This window comes from Paramormyrops kingsleyae, chromosome 1 (assembly GCF_048594095.1).
Source record: "Paramormyrops kingsleyae isolate MSU_618 chromosome 1, PKINGS_0.4, whole genome shotgun sequence".
Classification (NCBI taxonomy): domain Eukaryota; kingdom Metazoa; phylum Chordata; class Actinopteri; order Osteoglossiformes; family Mormyridae; genus Paramormyrops; species Paramormyrops kingsleyae.
In genome coordinates, this window is record NC_132797.1 from 75,325,975 (window position 1) to 75,349,498 (window position 23,524).

At 43.8% G+C, this 23,524-nt stretch overlaps 1 protein-coding gene across 4 annotated transcripts in view; it reads right to left on the reverse strand.

The window, feature by feature from the left end:
• Positions 1 to 21,561, reverse strand: part of gabrg3 (gamma-aminobutyric acid type A receptor subunit gamma3) — an 85,165-nt gene extending 63,604 nt beyond the window's left edge. For 3 of the 4 annotated variants that reach the window (XM_023800759.2, XM_023800758.2, XM_023800761.2), the window contains exons 1-3: positions 21,019 to 21,561; positions 19,632 to 19,777; positions 23 to 90 (exon numbers count right to left, since the gene is read on the reverse strand). In XM_023800759.2, the coding sequence (XP_023656527.2) occupies positions 23 to 90; positions 19,632 to 19,777; positions 21,019 to 21,116 (312 nt within the window). In that variant the 5' untranslated portion in view covers positions 21,117 to 21,561. The remainder of the gene's footprint in view (positions 1 to 22; positions 91 to 19,631; positions 19,778 to 21,018) is intronic. The other variant, XM_023800760.2, reaches the window with a different exon arrangement.
• Between the last annotated feature and the right edge of the window lie 1,963 nt (positions 21,562 to 23,524).

Sequence of the window (23,524 nt, forward strand, 5' to 3'; positions counted from 1 at the left end):
GTAAAGGCAGGAGCACACTCACCATGTTTATGGATGAGACTGGGCCGATGCTGTTCACGTATATGTCCACGTCTATCACCGTCGGTTTGACTGCAAAAACAGGAGAGAGAGGCATGTTAAGTGCAAGGACAGACTGCAGGGGGCGCTCCCGTGTCTCCACGGTGAGAGGAGAGCCCCCTCGAGAGCCTCATTAGTGCTGATTCACACCCGCCGCGGCCCGCCCACACCCCACCGCCATCCCACGTTCGGTTTCACTCATCCGATTGCTACCAATTTCCCAGACTTCACGCATCGTTCATATAATTACCTGGCCTGAATCCGAGTCTCTGATCACAGACTTTGCTGAAAATCTGGAACATGGAGTTTTCACTGAGGAATAGACTCTGCTCAAAGACCACCCCCCCCCCCCCCACGAGGAAATACGAGCTGTCAACACACATGCGCAAACACAGAAAAATCATGTAATAAATTTAGTAATAAATTGTTAGATTCACCATAATAAATCCCAATACGGCAATGAAAGATATTCATTTACATGCATTAGAAATTTGTAGGTGATTTCTTTGATGCTGCCTTTATATCACATGTCCAGATTATGAGAGGGAGGACCTGGGTGAGACACCCATGTGGCCACCACGTTTGGGAGGCAGAACCTAATGTTCTTCAATGTCCTCAGCCTTGAAAAACACACATAATCACAATAACACCCTGACTCATAAACTGAGTCAAAAAACTGTTTAGCGAATGTTTTTATTCTGGACAACTCGCAATTGCTACAGCCAGATATTCTACTGGAGCAATTTAGGTTTATAACCCTGGTAAGGGGCTGCAACCTTTACCACCGCGCCATCTAGTGCCGAAATCGGTGCATCGATATTATCTCACCAGACTTCCTAAACAACAATGTAGCAAATTTTCAAAAGGAAAATGCCATTAATACAGGTCTGTTTTCACTCTCCATAAATCAGGACAGACAGATATTGAGCCAGTGGCAGAGAGAGACAGACTGCCCCATACCACTGTTTGTGCCAAAGCCTGTTACTGCGGTAAATGTACAGTGATGACTGTCTACACAATGCCAATCTCTTGGTGACTCATCTGATATTTGTAGGCTGATGAGGGATATACAATATGTTTTGCAGAGACAATGACTAGAAGGGAGGGCTTTCAGGATGTGAAATACTGAAAATATAGTGATACTTTAATTAATATAATAACATTAATGCTGCTAAACTTTAAATACAACCTACGCCCCTAAGGCAAAAAAGACTTGGGTGAGCTCAGCTGGGTGAGTAAACTAATTAAAAGCCTCATCCCTCTTTGATGACTTTTGAGTTGAATGAATCTTCATGATGAAGTCTTCTGGGTCCTTCCTATTTACATTCATGAAACCATGGACTGAAATATTCATTAGTATTATTGTTTATAGTTCTGAGATCCCCCCCCCACCCTCCGCATAGTGGTTCCCTGATTGCCAAGCTTTGGGCAGGGGGGTGTATTCACTGGTACTGTGTGTTTGGGTGTGAAACAGGAGACACAGCACATGTGATGATTATTCAGTTCAGCCATATCTTCAGCAAGGGACATTCTGGGATGCTGTCTGGTCACACTGGATTATTGCTACCTAAATTCCACAGTTCCACTTGCAAAGAAAACAGTGAACACTGACAGATCCTGAGGAATATTTTAATGGGGCAAATAAGGGTCAACCGGGCTGAATTTGGAAAGACTCACAGTTTGATGATATAAGCTGCATTCTTTACTAATCCGTAAAGATGGGATCAGGGTCTCAGTCAACTCACACTTCGATACTGCAGCACTTCATATTCATGTCTGGTTATTCATCCATGAAGTCACTGCACTTTCAGCGAGAGGATCCATATATAAACTCAAGAGCCCTCAACAGCCGGGTGCCGGGTTAAGGCCACCATCGCGATACCGTCACTTTGCCTTCATTGTTTTGAGTGCTTCAGTCTGGCAGGAAAACATCCCTCCAGGACAGGCGCAATAGAAACCCCAGATTTGCCCTGAGCGACGCATGTGAAACAGCCACCCAGACTCATCCAATCATTAGCATTTTTATTTCAGCGTGTAAAAGTCTATCTAGTTACTCACTGCCAGTACTGGTTGGATATTTAATAATGCAGAAATGTTCAGCGGCTGTCCAAACCTCAAACAGCAGCTATTGTTATCAAATGTCATCCGCATTACATGGTTCGGTCAAATGCAGTCATTGCTAACAAAGACCACACAGAGTGATTATGCCGCTCTGTTATTGATCATTATCGCGTTTTGCCATGTACAGCAGCTGCCCCGGCTGGCTCTCAGCTCAAATCCCACTCAGGGCTCTTAACCTGAATAACAGCCGAATAACTGCTCAGTTGCACAGAGTTTTCCCATCAGCGGATTCACAGAATGAAATCAAGTTAGCCGATGCCGGACGATGTCCCGAGCCAAAGGGTCTCATTCTGAGGCAACGAGAAAATCAAGAAAGTAATTTCAGGCTATCGGAATGCGTTTGGATAAACGGTCACTGCGGCCCGGATGCAAGATGTTTCACTGACAGATCGCATTAGTTGCGATGTGGGGACGGGGGGGTGGCAGCTGAGCAGACATCACCGCGCATCTGGGCTGTGGGGACAGCGGCAGCTGGATTTCTGAAAGAGAGGAAATCTCAGGCAAATTTTTTGGGAGGTGTGAGGCACAGTGCAGCCAAAACCAAATCAGAGATCTGCAAATAAATTGCGGCCTTTTCATTTCATAGAATGAAGCTTGGGTGCATTTTAAAATTCCATTCATACTTACAAAGCACATATTAAAGATTTTTTTTCTAATTGTATGGAGAGGAATATTCAGCTGAATCTTCCCAGGATTTTTGTTTGTTTGTCTCGTTTGTCTCAGAAGTCTGTCTTCATTAAGAGCAACAAAGAGTTCATTCTTTTCAATGACACATTAGCAGCTGGAAGCTGGAAGACGGATGGATGGATGGACAGATGGACGAATGGATGGATGGACGGATGGACGGACGGACGGACGGATGGATGGGAGTCTGTCACCAGCTCTGGTAATTCTAATAGAGGCCAGACAAACTCTACATGTGCAATGTAGACATATTATTTCTCTCTATCTTACTGGGATCCGTTTTGTATTCTCATAGTTCTGGAAGGCGTAGGACTGTGTGAGATTCTGCTACTAAGCTCAATGTCTGTCTGCACTCTTGCTGCGTAATACTTCACATTCAAAAAGTCTTTCATCACCTCTACCTCCTTCCAGCAAAATATACCTCCTGGTTTCAAACGCGGGCACCTCTGTTCTTCAGAAGCACTCCAGATGAACCTCCTAAAAGCTGATGAGATCATGTGACTTCAGCTGGTAGGAGTGACTGCTATTCCTGCTTTGGTTCTCATTGTTGGTGCTTCTGCTTGTAGCCTTGCATTGATTTTAACTTGCTGTTAATATGTGCCATGAAAAGCCACTTGAGCTTGTTATAAGAAAAGTAAGAAACCTAGAGAGGCATCCATTTGTCCTATTAAGGGTCACAGGGCACTGGAGCCCATCCCAGAACCTACAGGCACAAGGCAGGGAACAAGCCAGCATATCCCAGAACCTACAGGCACAAGGCAGGGAACAAGCCAGCATATCCCAGAACCTACAGGCACAAGGCAGGGAACAAGCCAGCATGGGGCAGCAAACCATCACTTCCCTCAATTTCTACATAGCCGGAGACAGATGAGATCACAGCATGGAAGCAGACCGCTCCATCCAGCTGTCAGAGTTAAGGGCCTTGCCCCAGAGCTCCATATGATCATACAACCATCCACAGGATTTGAAGCGACAACCTTCCAATCACAGGCACAGAGTCCTAACCTGCAGAGCCACACGCTGCCTCTTCAGCCACAAGATGCACAAATAAACGTGGAAGCAAAATTGGACACAAATATAGATATAGACAACCGAAAAAGCTATTTTGAAGAGCACTATCCGCTTAGAGGGAGGCAGATGGGTTACACAAAGAATCAGACTGATCACTAACCTCAGGCCAGCAAGTAAATAGCCCAATAAAACGCAGTTGGTGCTTGTTACATTGCTTCCCTGTTTAGGCTTAAAAAGCACCAGCTGGGTGGGGGGGTGGATGGAATGGTATGTGAGCTCAGCCGCAAATAGGTTGCTGGGTTCGTGGCATTATATTACATTAGATTAGCTGTGATTGATTTAAGAGCTTTTATTCTCATAAAGTCTAAGATTTAAGAGCCTCTTGAAGAACATGTCTTCAAAAAATACATTTTATTTTAGAAATAGTAGCTAAAAGAAAAACTTATCTCAGTGGAGGGTGCTGTTTGGATTTTAAACGCTTTACTCCAACTCGCGGCCAAGCCACCCTTGGTCTGAGATTAAATTATGCTAAAAGAAAAAGAGGTGATTCGATGCCCTGGGTCACAGTCCTTTAAAGGCAAACCTGGCTCCCCTTTAAGACTTTTGGGAGCTCAAAGGACTGACACCTTTAAAAAAGGGGGCTAATCGGCATGTGTGGGCAGCAAAGGCAGCTGGAGTTACTGGGTCAGTGTGGGGACCAGTCATTTCCCAGCATTCACCTCCGCCTGATGGCGATGATGAAGGGGCCGTCGCTCTCCCTCTGCATTACTGCTGGACAACTAGTCATCAGCAATTTATACCCAGGATTTCACGCTCAGCATCCAGTATCATTTACAGCTATTTTTGGGGTCTATTAGTGTTGTTGGAGTGCACAAGCCATGTTGCATGGCTGAATGCACCTCCATCAGTACACCAAGCCTGCCTTTAGAGCTCTTCTGGTTTGGGCTGAAACAAGTTCTGGGCTCACCGGAATCTCTCATGGACCTCACTCCGGCCTCCGGTTCACATCAAGAAGTCAGTATGCGCTTCCAAATTAGTGAAAAACCTATCCATTTGACTCACAAAATCCCTAGCGTGTTAGAAATATGTATAATCTAACAATATTTTAATAAATCTATATAAATACTGGTTTAAAAATCCTTTGATCTTGTCCAAAGATTGTAAATCCCAAAATCCTTTTGGTTTCAGTTGGTTTCAGTTGCTGACATTCAATCACAAAATAAATGACCCTACTATAAACAGCTCTCTGAACAATAGAGGACATGTGGTCTGTTCGATCGCACCAGGAAAAGGTCTAACAGCATGTAATTTGGGTCTGATGTAATATACAAGACATCCATTACTGAGCCAGAAATGTTTAAGCACAAAGTAGAACGGGTGCAGTTTCTGCTGTTGGCCTATAGATGGCAGGGTCTATGCCAGGAACCCTAGAATCTGCTCTGGAGCGGTTCGTTCTGAGGCGTGCTTGTGGCCCTAATATTCACCTGTCATCTTCCATCCTTTATCACCTTTCATTTCTACCTCTAACTGATCCTTTGCTCACTGATGACTTTCTTCCTTTTGCTAGTATGTTCCACTATGGCTGTTGTCAGTCATTTGAGTTGACCCCTGGGGCAGCTCGGGGACATAACCCCATCTGCAAAGAGGTTACTTGTGTCATGAGAAATTAATTAGGAACCAGCCTCCCCTTTGAACACACTGGAGCACAATGTAAGCGGATGCAGCACCACAGAAATGTTCTCCGTGTTGGTGTCAAGCCGATGACTTGCAGCATGAACTCCCAGCATCCTGACCTGGCTCCGTTCAGGTACATGCAGGGCACCTAAGTAATGAAATTGTGGTTCTTCTGGTATTCTGGTCCAGCACTCCACTGTCAGTTCTGCTCTAAACTTTCACTGGAACAAAGCAGCCAATCAACAAGCAGCAGGTGGATTCCATCTGATGAAGATGTTTACCCAGTGGACGGAATGTGTTGTGCAACACAGGCCTCTGAGCAAATGCAATTAAATAACGATGAAGGAAAAGACAGGGGCTGAGATCTTGATACCACAGACAGACAGCAGAGACTGTCTCATTTTTATTTACTAAAAATGGCTTTTAAAAGACATTTTCAGTTCAACATGTATAAGATTTTCTTTTGTGTGTTGCTTTCCAAACTCCTGATTTAAATATCACTTTTGCACCTTCTGAAGATACACAAAACATTGTCTGTGACAGCCTTCCTTAAAGCCAGGTATTTGAGTTTAATCTCGCTACATATTTCAAGGCAGAGTTCCCAGAGATGTCACTTCAGATGGCAAACAGTGACGAAGAAGCCCTCAGTCCTTATCTTAGCCGTGACGGAGCTGAGTGTTGATGGAAAAATAAAGAATTCTGCTAGATTGTCAAACTTGTGAAACTCCCATTACCACAAGGTTTTCAGAAGAGGAGTCTGCAACATTTGGATTTGTCCCAGAATCAGATCCAAGCTAATAAATCTTTAATGTCTCCGAGGAGGAAACAGATATAGAACGATGGAAAAGGAAAAACTGCACTGAAGATGGAGGGGGTGACAGTGCATTTAATTACAATCCTTTGACAATAGAAACCCCCAGCGGGGGCATGTAATCTAGGCGAGCAGTGTGTTTGTGGACCCTATTCCCTGTAACCATGGGTGACCTGATTTACCTGTGACAGGGGATGCCAAGGAGACACCGGTGGCAGTTAGAGATGCCAGCCTCGGACCATTTCAATGGCATTGCAGCTGCTGCCAAGCGTCAGCGGATAGAAAGGATGGCGCCGGCATTCTGCCTCCACGCACTGGGGATATGGAGGACTCGATAAAGACTTGGAGGACCTGCGTGTTCGAGTTGTGGAAGGAGAAGACTTCCACGCTTCGCAGAGCACACACGCACACAGACTTGGGTCTGGTGGTAACTGCCGCACCTCCTCTGTCAAGGATGCTTTGCCAAAGAGCAAATCAGGAGGACTACAGAGGATTTAACGTGTTCCAGGGAAATGGAGAAGACATGTACTGGACCAGAAAGTTCTCTGCAAAGCTATTTAGATGTATCACCGTGGGAGGAGACATTCCCCTGTGATTTTACACATTGTTAGGGACGCGGGTACAGATAGCAACCGGATTTGCCACTTTTCGTGGCCCGATTCATGCACAGTAACGAGAAAATAGATTCCTGGAATTATTTCCTGCTCAATTTGCGAGATACGTGTGGATGCTGATAGAGATGCTGAGGCAGTGCAGGAGGCCAGGGGGAGATATCTGTAATATCCTTGTCAAGCTGTGGAAGATCAGGATTTGCAAAGAGAGAGAGAACAAGAAAAAATAAATCGCAAAAGCCGGATATGCTGTTTGTTTGTTTGCTAGTGGTCCATTAGCAAATAATGGTTTTTGCACACATAATGAACTGTTAAAGTGATTATCCACACTCTGAAATCAGTTCCTCTCCTCCTAAATGTAGCATTTCTACCTGAGCCTTGGTTTTGCAGTGGTTCCAATACTAGAGTGACAGGTTGTAGGTTTTCGAAGACTTTAGGTAGGCAGCTGCGCTACGATGCAGCTGGGCCTACCCACTACTAACCAAAGAAATGGATTATAAGTTTAATCTTACGGGATTCGAGTTAATAAACCTACACAAAGTCCACATTTTCACACTTATATTTTTAGGTTATAAGGGAGGTCTGGCAGACATTTCTGCATTCAGTACAGTTCTTTGTAAATAATCATGTAGCTGTGTAACCACGATACTTAGATAACATGAATAACTTTTCAGTTTTCTCACCTCTATTTAACTATGTGAAAAATAATTTACCAAAATGGATGCTGATGTTTTTCCTGAAGGATATGGGATCACGAGCGTGTGCGTCATCGGTCAGCGGTGGACTTGCAGGCAGGATGATTAATGGCAATAGATTGTAGGAGGAAATTGATTTTGTATCCATCAATATCTCGGTGACAGATGGTCAGATATGAAACAACAAAAAGCCTCTACAGACTGGGAATGGTGTAGAGTTCCTCACTGCTGGGATCAGAAGATGTCGTCTCAGGTGTTACGTTCATCCACAGGAAGATGTAGATGGAGACCATTGGCAAGACAGTTTAATTTATACAGCAATTTATTGTCATGCACGGAGGTCAGAGGTCACTCAATGTGTTGTACAGAAATAACAGAGGAACTCAATACTACAGGTAAAAAGCATAAAAAAGAAAACGCTAAAGACAGGGCACAAAATGATAGAGCGAGCCGTTAAAATACGAAATCTGTAATTCTGCATTTACAACAGGGACAAGAATATTCACCAAGAATAATAGGGACAAGAATACGGTTAGGTGATTGGACGACGTGGATAGATGGCACAGTATTAGTGTAATGCGGCCCGTGTTTAGGGGAATGCAAGACAAAGCAAGAATTCTGCAGGAAAACAACTGGCAGTCAAGATGGAGTCTTGGGACCAAGCAGCCATTTCCAGCCGACCTGTAAGGAGAGCAGTGAAGACGCTGGTGCCGACACTGCAGGCCACTGCAGGCCACTCGAAAACAGTGGCATGTATCCCGCCTGATGCGGCGACTGCTGCTTACGAACAGCCTTCTCATTTCCACATCTAAATTAGGGCATAATTTACAGCATTAGCCAAGAAAGACTCTCCACCTGACAACAATCAGCTTCTGCTTGCAGCTGGGACAATGAGCCTGACCCGAGGAGACTTTCCTCCAGAACGCCCATAATTACTTTGGATCCTTTATCAAGATAGAGCAGCAAATGGTTCCCCCCCCCCTACTCACTGCTTCAGCCAAACGGCGGATTATGAGCTTCCTGAATCTCACATCGCGGTGAAGCCCACAATCCCAGTGTCATCGGGGTGTGACGCCCTTTCTGATATGGAAACAGGCCTGAAGCTTGAGGTCTGTTCCTTCTGGGCATGTGGATGAAACAAAAAAGCAAACAATATGTGGAGAAAAGAAAAGTAACCATACATTTCTCCTTTGTATCCTGCTGTTTTTTGACAAGCTGTACTGTACCCTTTCTTTGCTAGCCTGTACTATACCCTTGATAAGCTGTACTGTACCCTTTCTTTGCTAGCCTGTACTATACCCTTGATAAGCTGTACTGTATGTTTTCCTTGATAGGCTGCATTGTACTGTTTCTTTGATAGGCTGCACTGTACCTTTTCTTTGATAGGCTGCATTGTACCTTTTCTTTGATAGGCTGCATTGTACCTTTTCTTTGATAGGTTGCATTATACCGTTTCTTTGATAGGCTGCACTGTACCTTTTCTTTGATAGGCTGCACTGTACCTTTTCTTTGATAGGCTGCACTGTACCTTTTCTTTGATAGGCTGCACTGTACCATTTCATTGATAGGCTGCAGTGTACCTTTTCTTTGGTAGGCTGCACTGTACCTTTTCGTTGACAGGCTGCAGTGTACCTTTTCTTTGATAGGCTGCACTCTACCTTTTCTTTGATAGGCTGCACTGTACCTTTTCTTTGATAGGCTGCACTGTACCTTTTCTTTGATAGGCTGCACTGTACCTTTTCTTTGATAGGCTGCACTGTACCTTTTCTTTGATAGGCTGCACTGTACCTTTTCTTTGATAGGCTGCACTGTACCTTTTCTTTGATAGGCTGCATTGTACCTTTTCTTTGATAGGCTGCACTGTACCTTTTCTTTGATAGGCTGCACTGTACCATTTCATTGATAGGCTGCAGTGTACCTTTTCTTTGATAGGCTGCACTGTATCTTTTCTTTGATAGGCTGCACTGTACCTTTTCTTTGATAGGCTGCACTGTACCTTTTCTTTGATAGGCTGCACTGTACCTTTTCTTTGATAGGCTGCACTGTACCTTTTCCTTGATGGGCTGCATGCTATCCTATTTCTTTTTCATTAGAACATGGCAGTCGTTTTATTTAATAGGAAACTGTACCATACATCCCATATGTCCCTGCTGGAGACCTTCCAGCTCTTATACTGTGTATGGAAGTGGGACAAGCACAGTCCCCACCTTATTGCTTACATATGGAAGACGGCCAGTGTGTCTCACCCCCAGAAACCTCTGAAGAATGTGCAAAGTCACAGGCTTCTCAGAAAGTCAGGAAGGTTCAGTACTTGCATGTACAGTGCATTTCACCATTAAACGGATGACATTCATGGAATAAGGGCTTTGATTTTATTTGTGTGTGACTGGGGGAGTGCAGTGCCAGTGTTTCCTAGGTCGATGTCATCGGGGTGCCACAAAAATGATGAGTCACTGAAGAACTGGAACCAAAAGCCAGTGCTAAATGCTAAACAAGCTCCTTCCTGTCACTGTCAAGGTGATATGTTTGTGTCCATAGGCTATTAAAAACGACCTACCCAACAGCTTTATCAGCGAGCCGCATCCATTTCCGATGCACTTACTTCCTGCGTTAGTCGCAAAGCGTTTGATGGATTAGTTATTAAATTGCTCTTTACATTGGTCACCAGTGGATTTCCCCCATTTAGGTTGTTTCCTGTTTATCTAACTCCTGCCTCAAGCACTAATTTCCTGTTTCATAATGTTCTAAAATACTGTGCAGCACTGCATATGTATTTTAGACAGAAACAGAAAAGTACAGAAAAGTAATCAAATGCAATCAAGATAACACCATGCACAATTTTATCAAAATGACAGGAGTTGCTCTAAAAATAAAGCATTCATATTGTTTCTAAGGTGTTTTTCCAATTTCCCAAATAGCCAGATATTTTTTTCAACTAAGCTGGAGGTAACATTTCGGAGGGAACGCAACTGGCTATTCGGGGGCAGTTTATTACATGGCCAAACAGACATCTGTTTGATGATGTCAGATGATCATGCCATGGTTTCCTGTCAGGAGGAGAATGGCTGGTCTGCCCTATGCGAGCCTGCTTACTCCTTATTGTTTCCCAGCATGTCTTACCAAATCAGATATTTACACGACATTTACATCGTGGTGCGCTGTGAACATATATTTGAAGAACTCATAAGTCATTGACCAGCTTCCTTTGTGCCTTCAGCCATTTTCACTAAGCACTTATTCTGTCACGCCGGTCTGAAGCCCCAGGGAAGAATTTGATGCAAAGCTGGGTGTTGAAGGGGGCCGCTCCATCAAAGAGTTCTGCCGGCCTCGCCTGCACTCCCACTGGAGGCTTCTCTGGGAACACTGCGAGTCACTGCACAGTGGGAGGAAACCCACGCCAGTGCAGGGAACAGCTCTCCACACACACACACACACACAGCACTGGGGAGGAGTGAAACCTGCAGGCCTGGAGATGTGATGCAGTCGTCTGTGATCTGGACAGGAGTAACTCCAGAAAAGAAGCAAAGATTTGATATACTCTACCAATGAAAAATTGTTTATGTTGTACACAAAGTTGAACGGTAGGACTTCAGGCGATGTAATGCAGGTGAAGTGTACTGCAGTGTTGATGTCCAGGCACTGCACGTTTCTGCTAAGGACCACTAAGAATAAGCAACGTAAGAATAAGCACCTTTATACTAAAAAGCTGCTTCCAAATTGTATTTGGGAATTCCGTGTGTTACTGCACCCCTAGTCTAGTCGACGGCGTGACACTAGCTGCAGGCTCACTGATTCAAGAAGTGGAATCCAGGAGCAAAATTATTGTAATCAAACAAACCAGCAAGCAAGGAGTAGAAAATGATCGCTGCCTCTACTGGTCTGCAGTCACTCGAAAGAATTGGTGTCAGCGAGAGGGATGAGATTTCATCCAATAAAGAAACAAAGCGTATGATTTTGACAGCATTTCTTGGAGTGGTCTGATGGTCGGCTTTCTAGGAAACTATATAAGTTATCAAGAATACACTTTGGTCATCTTAAATCTTCATGATGTTATGAAAAAAGACACGCAACCATCTCTGACTACAACTGCTAACACTATTACTGTGAGCCTACGGGAGGCGATTTATCAGCAAGACGACATCTCATGTCCAGCCGTGTGCAGATTGCTTGTTAGATATCGACGCCAAGCTGACTAATGGGGACCGGTGACGATAAGGCTGGATGTGGGAGTGGCCTGGACAGGACACTGTCATGCAGTAAGTCATCTGCCTGAACGCTGCTCTAGCTCCGCATGTCCACCTGCCGTGTCCTTTCTGCAAGCTGTGCGCTTCTACACTCTCTCTTTCTGTTACTTGATTGTGTTCCTGTAACCCAGCATGTGTTGTTCATGCGGTTTGATGTCTCTTTTTTGTCATAAAATCAATCTTCCTTCTGTTCTCTGCCCCTTAGTGCCTGTGTTCCAGGCCACGGTTGCCCCCCAAGCAGCTGCAATGATAATATTTCCTTCACGGGACTGTTTGTGAGAAACCATAATATAATAATTGCCGATTATGATGTCATAATAAACCAGCCTATCAAAAAAGGGTGATTTGTCTCCAATGTAAACATAAGAGCGCCGCCCAGCCGGGCCGGAGACCAGGGCTACACAGTATTCTGCTCCATAACACGTTCAACTAATCATTTGCTTGAAACTTCTAATTTAACTTGGCAGTTTAAAAAAATTACTCAAAAAGACTAATTTCACCGTGCGGCTCCAGTGTGTGAGAAATAAACAGCTTTGGACAGATTAAAGACTTTAACCTGAGAAAGCAGGGAGCAGGAACTAGGCCCACCTCCTCGATTTCAATGGGCCTTAACATGGGGTGGGGGGCGGAGGAGCAGAAGGGCTTCAGAACACGATGTGTGATTTGAAGTCGCCTCCATCGCTGGAGCGGATACCTGCATACGCTCAGCCTGCTGCAGGTGTCTCATCATAAACCCGCTACGTCCCACAGCCAGACAGAGCCCGGAGCACGCGTGCACGGTCCCTGGGCACAGGGGCTCAGCAGTGTTCAGTCCAGGGGCAATTCTTGGACCCTAGAGTCAGCTTCCAGTCAAGCCTGGTTTCTTTTGTATGAATTTGTATGAAATGTGTACAACAATATGAGACAAAGTATAAAACATAAAAAAATGTTCAGGGTCTGCTGAGACAAAAAGTGTGGTGTCTGAATTTGCCCTGAACATGGCCCTGAGCGGCCTGTGGGGGGGGGGTCGCTGACGAGGCCCCCTGTCTGCTCGCAGTCACACCGCCACGGTAAACAGATCGATATGGACGCGGGGAGCTGAGCGGCTGCCGCACAATTGCTCTGACACACGGTGGGCCGGGGTGCCAGTCCCCGTACGCCTCGGAGAGCTCAGGAGTCACTCGACATGACAAGTGAGGCCGGCCCCCTCGGTCCGGAAGTGCCGGGTGCGGCTGGCACGGGGTTCTGCCGCAATGCGCGTAGCCCCGTGCGGCCGACCCATTTTCCCGGGCTCCTCTTTTAGCCCGAACAGAGCTGACATAATAGGGCCAGTGCGGCATAGTCATCTCAGCGGCCTGCTCCTGTTTTTCCCGCTAATCACCCAGCGCTTCATTCGTCGACATTCGCAGGACGACCCCGCGGCCATGGAAGCCGCCATTCGCTAATGGCTTCCCTGAGAGAATGAGGCCTAATCCCTTAGAGTCGCCACACGCCACTGTCAGGACTCCGAAGCCCTCTGCGCTGAGACCTTCAGCTACCACAGACCGATCCCGCCTGACGGCACTCTCCGGAAAGTTCAAATGCAGCGTTCTTTTGAGTAGATGAAGAGGATAATGGAGGGCTTGTTCATAAATAAATAACCCGCTCAAAGGGTTGGCTCTTGTTGTCATGCCTGTAGTGTAAAAAATAACAATCCTCCCGTGAGTTTTCTGGGAAAAGGTCACAGCCAAACACGGGACCACTTTCTACAACTACTCTTGTTTTACACTGCGAATACTTAGTCCCTGGCACAGAGCCTAATGCCATATTAAAATGTCTGAATTACATTAACCACGCCAGTACATCTGGGTTCGGTATTAGAATCTTATCCTCTCTAATCAAATAGTGTCTAATCCATTAATCTTTATTGATTTGAAATTCATATATAATTCACTTTATTTTCCATTTGAGTGTTTCTGTATAATTCTTAAATGAAAAGCTGTCCCTTGGTATCAGCGGAGGATCGGGTCCCGGGCACCCTGCAGATACCGAAATGCACGGCTGCTCACATCCCGCATATATAATGGCGGCGTATCTGCATGTAACCTATACACATCCGCCTGTAGACTTTAAATCGTCTCTAGATTATTTAAAATACCAAATATAACATAAATGCTACAGTATGTAAGTAGTTATATTGCATCGTTTAGGGAATAATAACAAAAAGAAAACTGTACATGTGCACATCACTTCATTCACGTAGAGTCAGTGTAGAGCTCGGAGCACTGCAAACTGAAGGTTTGCTTTTCGGAGCACTGCAAACTGAAGGTTTGCTTTTCGGAGCACTGCAAACTGAAGGTTTGCTTTTCGGAACACTGCAGATATCTTTTGGAATATTTTCAATCTGTGGTAGGTTTGATCTGCAGATGCGGAACCTGTGGATGCCTTTGGTCATCTGCACGTCCATTAGCGCAAAATCTATGTGCTTTTTAAGTACCTAATTTATGAAAAGCATTTCACATTCCTGACATGTTTGGTACATTTTTACTTTCACTTCAGAATTGATATTATTATTAAAAGCTGAGAGAATTAAAAACAACAAAAGTTATTGTTATTCTTGTATAAACACAGCTTAGAGCATAAACCATTATTCCTTTGGTTTGCCGGCAACCTAATCATGGATGTTCTATGTGTTTGTACAAAACCCTTTATAATATACAGCCAGTCAGACATTCAAATGAAATGCAAGTAGAAGGTAGAAAAGTAATATTTTGGAAAATGATTGCAGTCTGAGTTTAATCCAGTCACATTCCAATCCTTATTAATAATTAATGTGTCTTGTAAACCTGTATTTCTTTCCCAGTAACACTGCAGAAAATGTTACACAGAACTTTATAGCACATTTCACACATCTGAGGCAAACATGGTTGTACAGGGAGGAGATTAAGCATTATCCCATATTAGATGGTACCGGACTATATTTCCCAGAAGTCCAATGGGACCTGACATTGTGTGTCAGAGCTGATATTAAGTCACTAGAACAGCGCAGCCTTGGTCAAAACACAAAGCAAATAATGCAGCATGTACTAAATTGCTTGTAAATCTACACAAGCTCGTGCCAGTCAGCTATCTTACCTGGGATACACTCCGTCTAAACAGGATGGAGGGTTTTTCAAATCATCTCAAATTTCCAAAAGAACTTGTAGGTGCATTTTTATACTGGTGAAAGAGTAATGGATTGGAATGAATTATTTAAGCTGGGTGGTTTGTTTATATGTTTAATATCTACATGTTTAGTTCTGCAGATAACTGGGGTCTTACAACCACGTTCAAATGATATTTTGGGAATATCACCAAGTCAACAAGTTTAATAAGTATTTACTTAAAGTACCTTCCTCATGTAAAGTTACATTTTATGCTGTTAATGTTTTGGAAAAAATATTTATACAATATACAATATATAAAAGCAATATAGTAAATGTCCAATGAAATAGTTCTGAGATCAGTGCAAGAGGGTATAATGATTGACATCCAGGAATGACAGAAAGCGACATGTAATCCAAGAATCGGAGTCAACACACAAGACGGGTTCAAAAAATAATCCAGTGCAATATATAGACTAAGTCCAAATCACGTTCAGCAAACAGGGTGAGGGAAGAGGCTAGGATTCAGAAATCAGCACAAGTCAGTGAAAAGCACAAAGAGTCAAAGGTTCAGCCAGGAGCGGGATCAGTGTTGCACAAAGAGGGTACACTCAGAGAAGGTGCCTTGGGCTAATCAAGAGATATGATGCAGCAGTGTGACTGGGGCATGGGTGTGACTACAGGGGTGTGGGCGGGGCATAGGCATGGATAAAGGAGTGTGGGTGGGGCATGGGTGGGGCTAATGGGGTGTGGGTGGGGCATGGGTGGGGCTACGGGGCTGGGGGTGGCCATGGGTGTGGCTGCACAGGTGTGGTGCGGCGTGGGTGTGACTAGTGGAGTGTCGGTGAGGTATGGTGTGGCTGCATGGGTGTGACTACAGGGGTGTGGGCGGGGCATAGGCATGGCTATAAGAGTGTGGGTGGGCATGGGTGTGGCTAATGGGGTGTGGGTGGGGCATGGGTGGGGCTACAGGGCTGTGGGGGCATGGGTGTGGCTGCACAGGTGTGGTGTGGCAAGGGCGTGACTAGTGGAGTGTCGGTGAGGTATGGTGTGGCTGCATGGGTGTGGGCGGGGCATAGGCATGGCTAAATAAGTGTGGGCGGGGCATAGGCATGGCTATAGGAGTGTGGGTGGGGCATGGGTGTAGCTAATAGGGTGTGGGTGGTACATGGGTGTGACTAATGAGGTATGGGCGGGGCATAGGCATGGCTAATGGGGTGTGGGTGGGGCATGGGTGTAGCTAATAGGGTGTGGGTGGTACATGGGTGTGACTAATGAGGTATGGGCGGGGCATAGGCATGGCTAATGGGGTGTGGGTGGGGCATGGGTGTAGCTAATAGGGTGTGGGTGGGACATGGGTGTGGCTAATGAGGTCTGGGCGGGGCAAAGGCATGGCTAATGGGGTGTGGGTGGGACATGGGTGTGGCTAATGAGGTATGGGCGGGGCATAGGCATGGCTAATGGGGTGTGGGTGGGGCACATACAAAACACACTCGACTGAAGTAGCTCCACTTGGCAATAAAAGGTTCAGCCACCCCCCCATGCTTCCAGTAAAGGGCAGTCTCATGCCTTTATCACAGTGATTAAAAAGCAGCAGACGAAATTCCCAGTTAAAAGTGCTGTTAGATCCTGCCGAAAATGCCCTTAAAGTACAGAGCATGTGGACTTCAGCAGGAGGTAGAGTATCATCTCTCAGAAGGCATAAGTGGAGTAAAACCGCTCGGCCGTATCTAGCAGGGCACCCTGACGCTGCCATTACATTTCATTAGCAACCTCATGCTTCTGTCTAAATGGACCCATTTGTGCTGCTGAGTCTGTCATGTTAAACAATGAAAGAACATAGATGCAAGAGCACAGACCAGCGACCTTCAGGTCTCGAGGCTTTGGCCTACAGGTTTCCCTGTAACAATGCACTGTTTCTGCAAAGTATTCATGGTCCTCACAAGATGCTACTGGAAATATACGGTCAGGGCCATCCTATAAGACATCCCCAAACAGGGCAGACCACATAGCACACATCAGGGCAGACCACATGCAGACCACATAGCACACATCAGGGCAGACCACATGCAGACCACATAGCACACATCAGCACACACAGCAGGTCTCTGCAGTTCATATGCTCTCCAGGACAGTGAGGTGTGTCCACTTCATTAACGGAAAGGTCTGTGTGCACATTCACACACAGAGACGATCAGCAGCTGAGTGCTGCCTTCCTTTAGCTTAAGATACAGTGGCTGATGAGGCACATGACACGTACGTCACACGGCAGGCTTCACGGCGCTGGAAGGCCGCACATGTGAAGACTGGCATCTGCCTGAAAGAAATGTCATCTGGGTGGAGCAGGGGGCCTGCCCTGTGCCGTACATATAAGACAGCAGAGATCCATTGAGACGATGCCCTGGGAATTCTGCACTCTTTTTTGTGCTCCAGTATTCCCAGCCTCACCAATCCCTGGAATAGCTTGTACCCATCATTAGCCTCATTGCTCATGTCCACTCATGATTATTATGTCATTAATATAATAACGTTTCGCAGCATTATAGGCAAAGGCTGAAGAGCCTCTTCGGGGTGTTATGATCTGAAGCTGGGAAACACTCCAGTTTCATTTAAATGCTCATTATCCATTTTCACAATATGTGCTACATTCTCTTCTTTAGTAAGTTTTTTTTTGTGTGAATGTTGTTTGCCAATAATCCTCGAGTGTTTGCTGTATGACTAGAAATGAAGGGCAGCGGAAATAAAGATATCAACTCCACAGTGAAGAGGGGAGACCGCGGTGCTCCCAGGCAGGCTGAGACAGGGCGTCGCGTGCAGATTTTCGCGATGATGAATGACTGATGTGAGACCGTCCGCCTCTCGCGCTGGAGATATCAAGGACCGTTTCCTTCAGGAATACGGGCCTCCTTCAGACTGTGATACTGGATCTGTCCCAGCTGACTTTTTTTAATCATCTCTCTTGTGCTTCCTGCATGCAGGAGATCAGACTGGGCCGTGCCTTTATCGGTGCTCATCACGAGGTGCAGACCCGGCTCAGCTTTGGACACGTCGGGGCCTCGGCCTCCTGCTTATAAGCTCACTGCTGCGAATAAACTCGTTGCCGTCGACCTTGATGAAGGAAAGGCGCTTCCATGGACGCATGAAACACACCGTAACCTGGAGTATAACAGGCGCCTATTCTCATGAGTATGATTAAAAATGTGAATTTAAAGCGCATGCGATCCTGGTGCTTTGCTGGTGCAGTGTCACATTATTCAATTATTTGTTTGATCCTGTTTTATCCTTGAGTCCTTTTTCTTCACATTCAATGAGGTTTTGAAGCATTATTGAAAAATCTAGAGGACAATTTACATTGTTACACTCTTTAGGCTTCCTGCATCTATTTTACATTTTGATAGATATGTCCTTCAGTACCCACAGGAAGGGGCCTCAGTCTCCTTCCTTCTACGTTACAGATTCAGCCCATCTCTCATTTAGCCAATACCGACGCCGTCTCCTTACGCATCGCTCCGACGAGCGGATGGCGGCCGCTCAAACCCACATTGACGTTTCCTCTTTCTAGTAGCTGCTTTGATTTATGACGCCAATTATTAAACCGACAGAAGCATCATCGTTCAGTTATTGACGCCCTCGCTCCGTGACATAACACTGTTAGAAATAACTTTCAGCGTCATTCTGAGTGATACAGATCATTTTCCACCAAGACGTAATCGAATAAAATGAAGGGTTTCCGGTCGTTTTTAAAACTCATTTGCATTATCGTATAATAACACTGGTGGGGAAAATAGTTCACAATTGTATCATTTCAGCAGCAACTTTATGTTTTCTTATGTAAGTGAAATATAACTGAAATACAGTATATACTACAACAAACAATGTTTATAATAACTTTCCATATTATATGACTTTCTATAATCATAAAAATGATAGCTGTACGCTGGCAAACAATACAATTTGCATAAAAGTACCGCAGCTGATTCAAATTCACCCATCACACAGACAATAACTTATAAATACAAACCCAAGCACAAAAAAGCCAACTAAGGCAGCCTAACACCAGCTTTAACACTAGAAAGACTGACTGGGTCAATTGACCCAAATCAAACAAAATCACTGCTATTTCTCATTGAAGTTCTTGCTACAAAAATCTGAAAAAATCTGACTTTTATTTTTTTATCATTCTTGAACAGAACATGGTAACACAAATGAAGTTGCTGGTGAAATTAGTATTTTACAGCAGTATATACCTAGAAAGACTGACTGGGTCAATTGACGTAATGTCATGCAAATGAATTAGATAGCCAAGTCATAATAATAATAACATAATAGTCATAACACCATCACCGACAGGGCAACTTGAGAGAAGAGTCAGCTGTCAAGTCACGGTCGCTTGTAAACGCAACAAAACTGTCACTACCTGTGACACGTGCAAGCGTCCTGTTTGCGGCAAATGCTTGGCCAAAATATGCATGAGCTGTCAAACGAAAGCTAACTGAAGCTAACTTTTTTCAGATTTTTGTAGCAAGAACTTCAATAAGAAATAGCAGTGATTTTGTTTGATTTGGGTCAATTGACCCAGTCAGTCTTTCTAGTGTTAAGTAAAAATCGTACAGGTGACTTACTCCCAATGTCTGGTCGCAGTTTCTTGTCATACTCCTTCAGTAAGTTATTCAATATTTGCGTGGCGTCCGTCTCTTGAGTCTTGGGAGCCAGCATTTGGTTCACAGTAACATCCTCATACTCCTCTTCGTATTCGATTGTCTGGGAACTGTAAAAGATTACAAACAGTTAAATTTACCCCCCTTTTTCTTCCGACAGCATGTATGGTCCAAGCAAACAGTAAACCAGCCAATCTATTAATGACATAATAGATCGACATAAGGGGCTTAACTTCATAATTGCCATTCACAGATGCGCATATTTGCATGCGGTATAGTCATATAGTAACTTTTTTTCTTGTGCATTTGGAATTCATTGTACATATTATGCAAATAGGATTTGTAAGAAAAAAACGACTCAAATCTCTCGCGGCGCCGCTACCAAACAGCGGGCTTCTGTGCTGACGCGGAGTGAGCTTTGGCTGCCCCTTTGTTTTACTTTTAATTCATTATGCGAACTTTTAGAAGACGAGATCCTGCTTACGGCATTTAGAAAAATAAAAGGATACAATCCCCAGATTATGAGCAGAGTCGTTCTTACTTTAAAGACGGCGAGGAAACCTACAATATATATACGTCACTGGTTTTGGGGATGTACAAATGTAGCTTAGAAAAAAGACACAAAGGATAATTTAATAAAGAAAAACACTTATTGTATTCTTCACTTGGGCAGCCGCACTCAGCCACAGCCATTAATCATTATGAGTTAGGTGGTTGTACACTTTTAGAAATGGGACTTAGATAACGTTAATAATTTCCCATTTTTGAAAAGTGATTTTGATCGTACTTTTATGATCTAAATGTTAAGACACGGAAATACATGAAGCTGAAAATGTAACATATGTTTCTGTATTTCTTACGGCATAATTGGAAAGGTATTGTTGATTAGAATTAACATACATGAATATGTATACTGCAGCAGTTGAGCGAAACGTTTATATGTGGTGTTTTAACTACTATAAATATTTATATCAGGCGTATGGCTGACAAATAAGCTTTCAGGGATCAAAGATCTGTGCTGTGTATAATACCATTCGGGCAATCACTACAAACAAAATGTAACTGGTTTCAGAGCGCAAAAACTTACAGAAACATATCTGATATTTATCACCTGTAGTTTTCACCAATTGACGAAACAATGAACAATGAAGCATTAAAGCATAATCTTGTCAAATTTTAATAAATATTATCTGTTGTATTTTTTTTTATTGTTTCCGTATTTGTCCATATATTAAACAATTTATATATATGAACGGGGAATGGACCTTTCCGTCTGGTAAATTCTTAGACATTTCATATGAATAGCATAAAGCAACCAAGCACACAGGTGAATAACGGTAACGTCACTTACCACGCACTGAGGACTGACAGAAGCAAAACATAAAGCAGTAATTTGGTTGACATATTTATGAGAAGATAGCTTGGAGATGAATTTGTTGCGTCGATCATTCTTTTTCTTCCCAATTTCAACTGCCAGTTTTTGTCACTCAGAACCAGAGAAGGGGATTCGCGAATACTTTGTAATCCAAAAACAAGTCATGCATCCACGTCTGACGGGTGTTCAGGATTTAGAGCGCCTTCAACACTTTCACATCGCTATTCAAGTCTCAAAATTTAAGCCAGCCCCTTACGCACCTTACAGTTGTAACGGCCGCCTTGGAGTGCACCGCCTTATGCGCGGACATAGTGACGTTTTCTAAAGCAAGAAGACCAACTTCCAAAGTGGGAAATCTACAAACCTCCAAATGCATTTCAGACCTCCAAATGCAATCCAGAAGCTCGATATCTTCACATTACGTCACATTTTGCGGGGACGGCATTCAGATATATTACCAACAAAAGGGATTTGTCCTGTGATCCTTGTCTACGTACAGGCTATAGAGACGCCCGCCAATTTCCCTCGTCGCAGTAACCCGCTTGTGCCGATGACATTTCATTAGTTCTTGTTTTTTCCTTGCAGACTCCCACGGCTTTACTGAGCCTATGAAATGCAGTTTTCAACAGGACTTGTTAACGACACAAGTCTCCAAATACAAACAGAAATATTTGTTGAATTAATTTCACTTTTACATGATTGTTATAGAAAATAAAATATCACAGACCCCAATCAATTACTGAGTTGGTGGGTAATTAACTAAGACTAAGGGTTCAAATTAGATTTTTGGTTTATTAAAGAAATCCCTTAAGCATATAATATCACGGGACGGTTCGTATCAACCCTACATTTACACACTATTTACGCACTAGGCTATTCGGTCTCTGTGTTGTAACAGACAAATACTAGGGATGACCAGGCGCATGTTTTGGTAGTATCCTATACAAGTCAGTTTCCAAAGGGATTAGGGGAAAGGAATATGATCTTCGTGGACAGAACATGCCAGGCGATCAGATTAACGCAACAAACAGCCAACTTCAGTCCATTTAGTCATGAAACGTAATAAAAAATTAGAATGCGTGTCAGCAAGCCATAATTTTTGGGCATTTTGACTATAAACATCACTTATTGAATTAAAAAAATATATATATAATATATTTATATATAATTTATATAATTTAAGTTACGTATTTTTTTCTTTGATTAAGCGACACTTTACTATTTTCAGGACCATGGACAGAGATGTTCTCTATTAATAAGCAAGCACGTCAACGACAATCATTACAAGGCTAACGATGTTAAACTGCGTTCACAGGAAAAAATACTACGATATTTAAGTATCCAAAGTTTCCAAAAGACCTACTATATGTACTTACGTATTTCAACGTGGAACTAAATAGCATTTTGGTGTGCTTACATTGACCCTTAGGTTTTTGAAGGATTTGGTTTTTGGGTAACATTACGGATAGTAACAAAATATTCTTTTTTAATTCGATCGTGTTGTATACTTTTCCTATATAATAGCCTAATAAAAAGAAACAATGGCAGACGCCTGTACAGTGCCGCTACATGCATGTCAGACTATCCTCTTGTGGCTGATCGGAGTAATGCGCACGGAGAGGCATAGACGCGGAAGCTCTCTCGTATGTACAGGGCCAAATCGTTATTTCTAAAGGAAATTAGGTTACCTTCCAAGTTCAGGGGTAAATCAGTTACTAATTACTGAGTAGCTCAGAACCCCGCGCTCTATGATGGACCGGAACCCCCAAACGCGATGTACTGTATGGTTAGCAAACACCGGGAGCGCGTGCATGGATTAAAGCTTTAACCGCTTTGTTGTTAAAACACAAGACTAATTCAGAGGAATCTTTCATTGGATGGTTCAGTTCTCTCTTTTTAAAAGCTTCTTCCTGAGTACATAATTACGGTTATATAACAAATAAATACCAACGAAGAATTTGCATCAGAAGAGGAGATTAGTATGTTAGTAGGTCCCTCGTAGGCGAGGTGTGCGCACCTACCGAATCCGTCATCGTCTTCTCCACGCGGTCTCCAGCGTGGGAGTTTGCCAAGAGGCACGATGTGTTACCAGACAGCAACTGTCAGGATATAGGTCAAGTTTATCAGCTCTAGCTGAGACCGAGCTCAACCATGCAACCGCCCTCAAAAAGTATGGGACAAAAATACTCCATGTATCCACATACCCTTAGATACTCACCTGTTGTTTGGGTTGATGATTCCTGGTGGCAGGTTAATGCTTGAAAACACCAATTCTAGGCTCCTGTTTGCTCTGATAGCTCTCCTCAGGTGAATTTTTCCATATTAATGAGTAGCAATGTGGCGATAAATGTATTCACATAAATGTATATGAAGGGGTTTGTGACAAACAGTGATGTGTCATTGGAAGAGATGTCAAAACAAAGGGTGACATCATCATAGTACATTGATGAACTTGTGGTCCTTTCCTGAAAAGCAAATATTT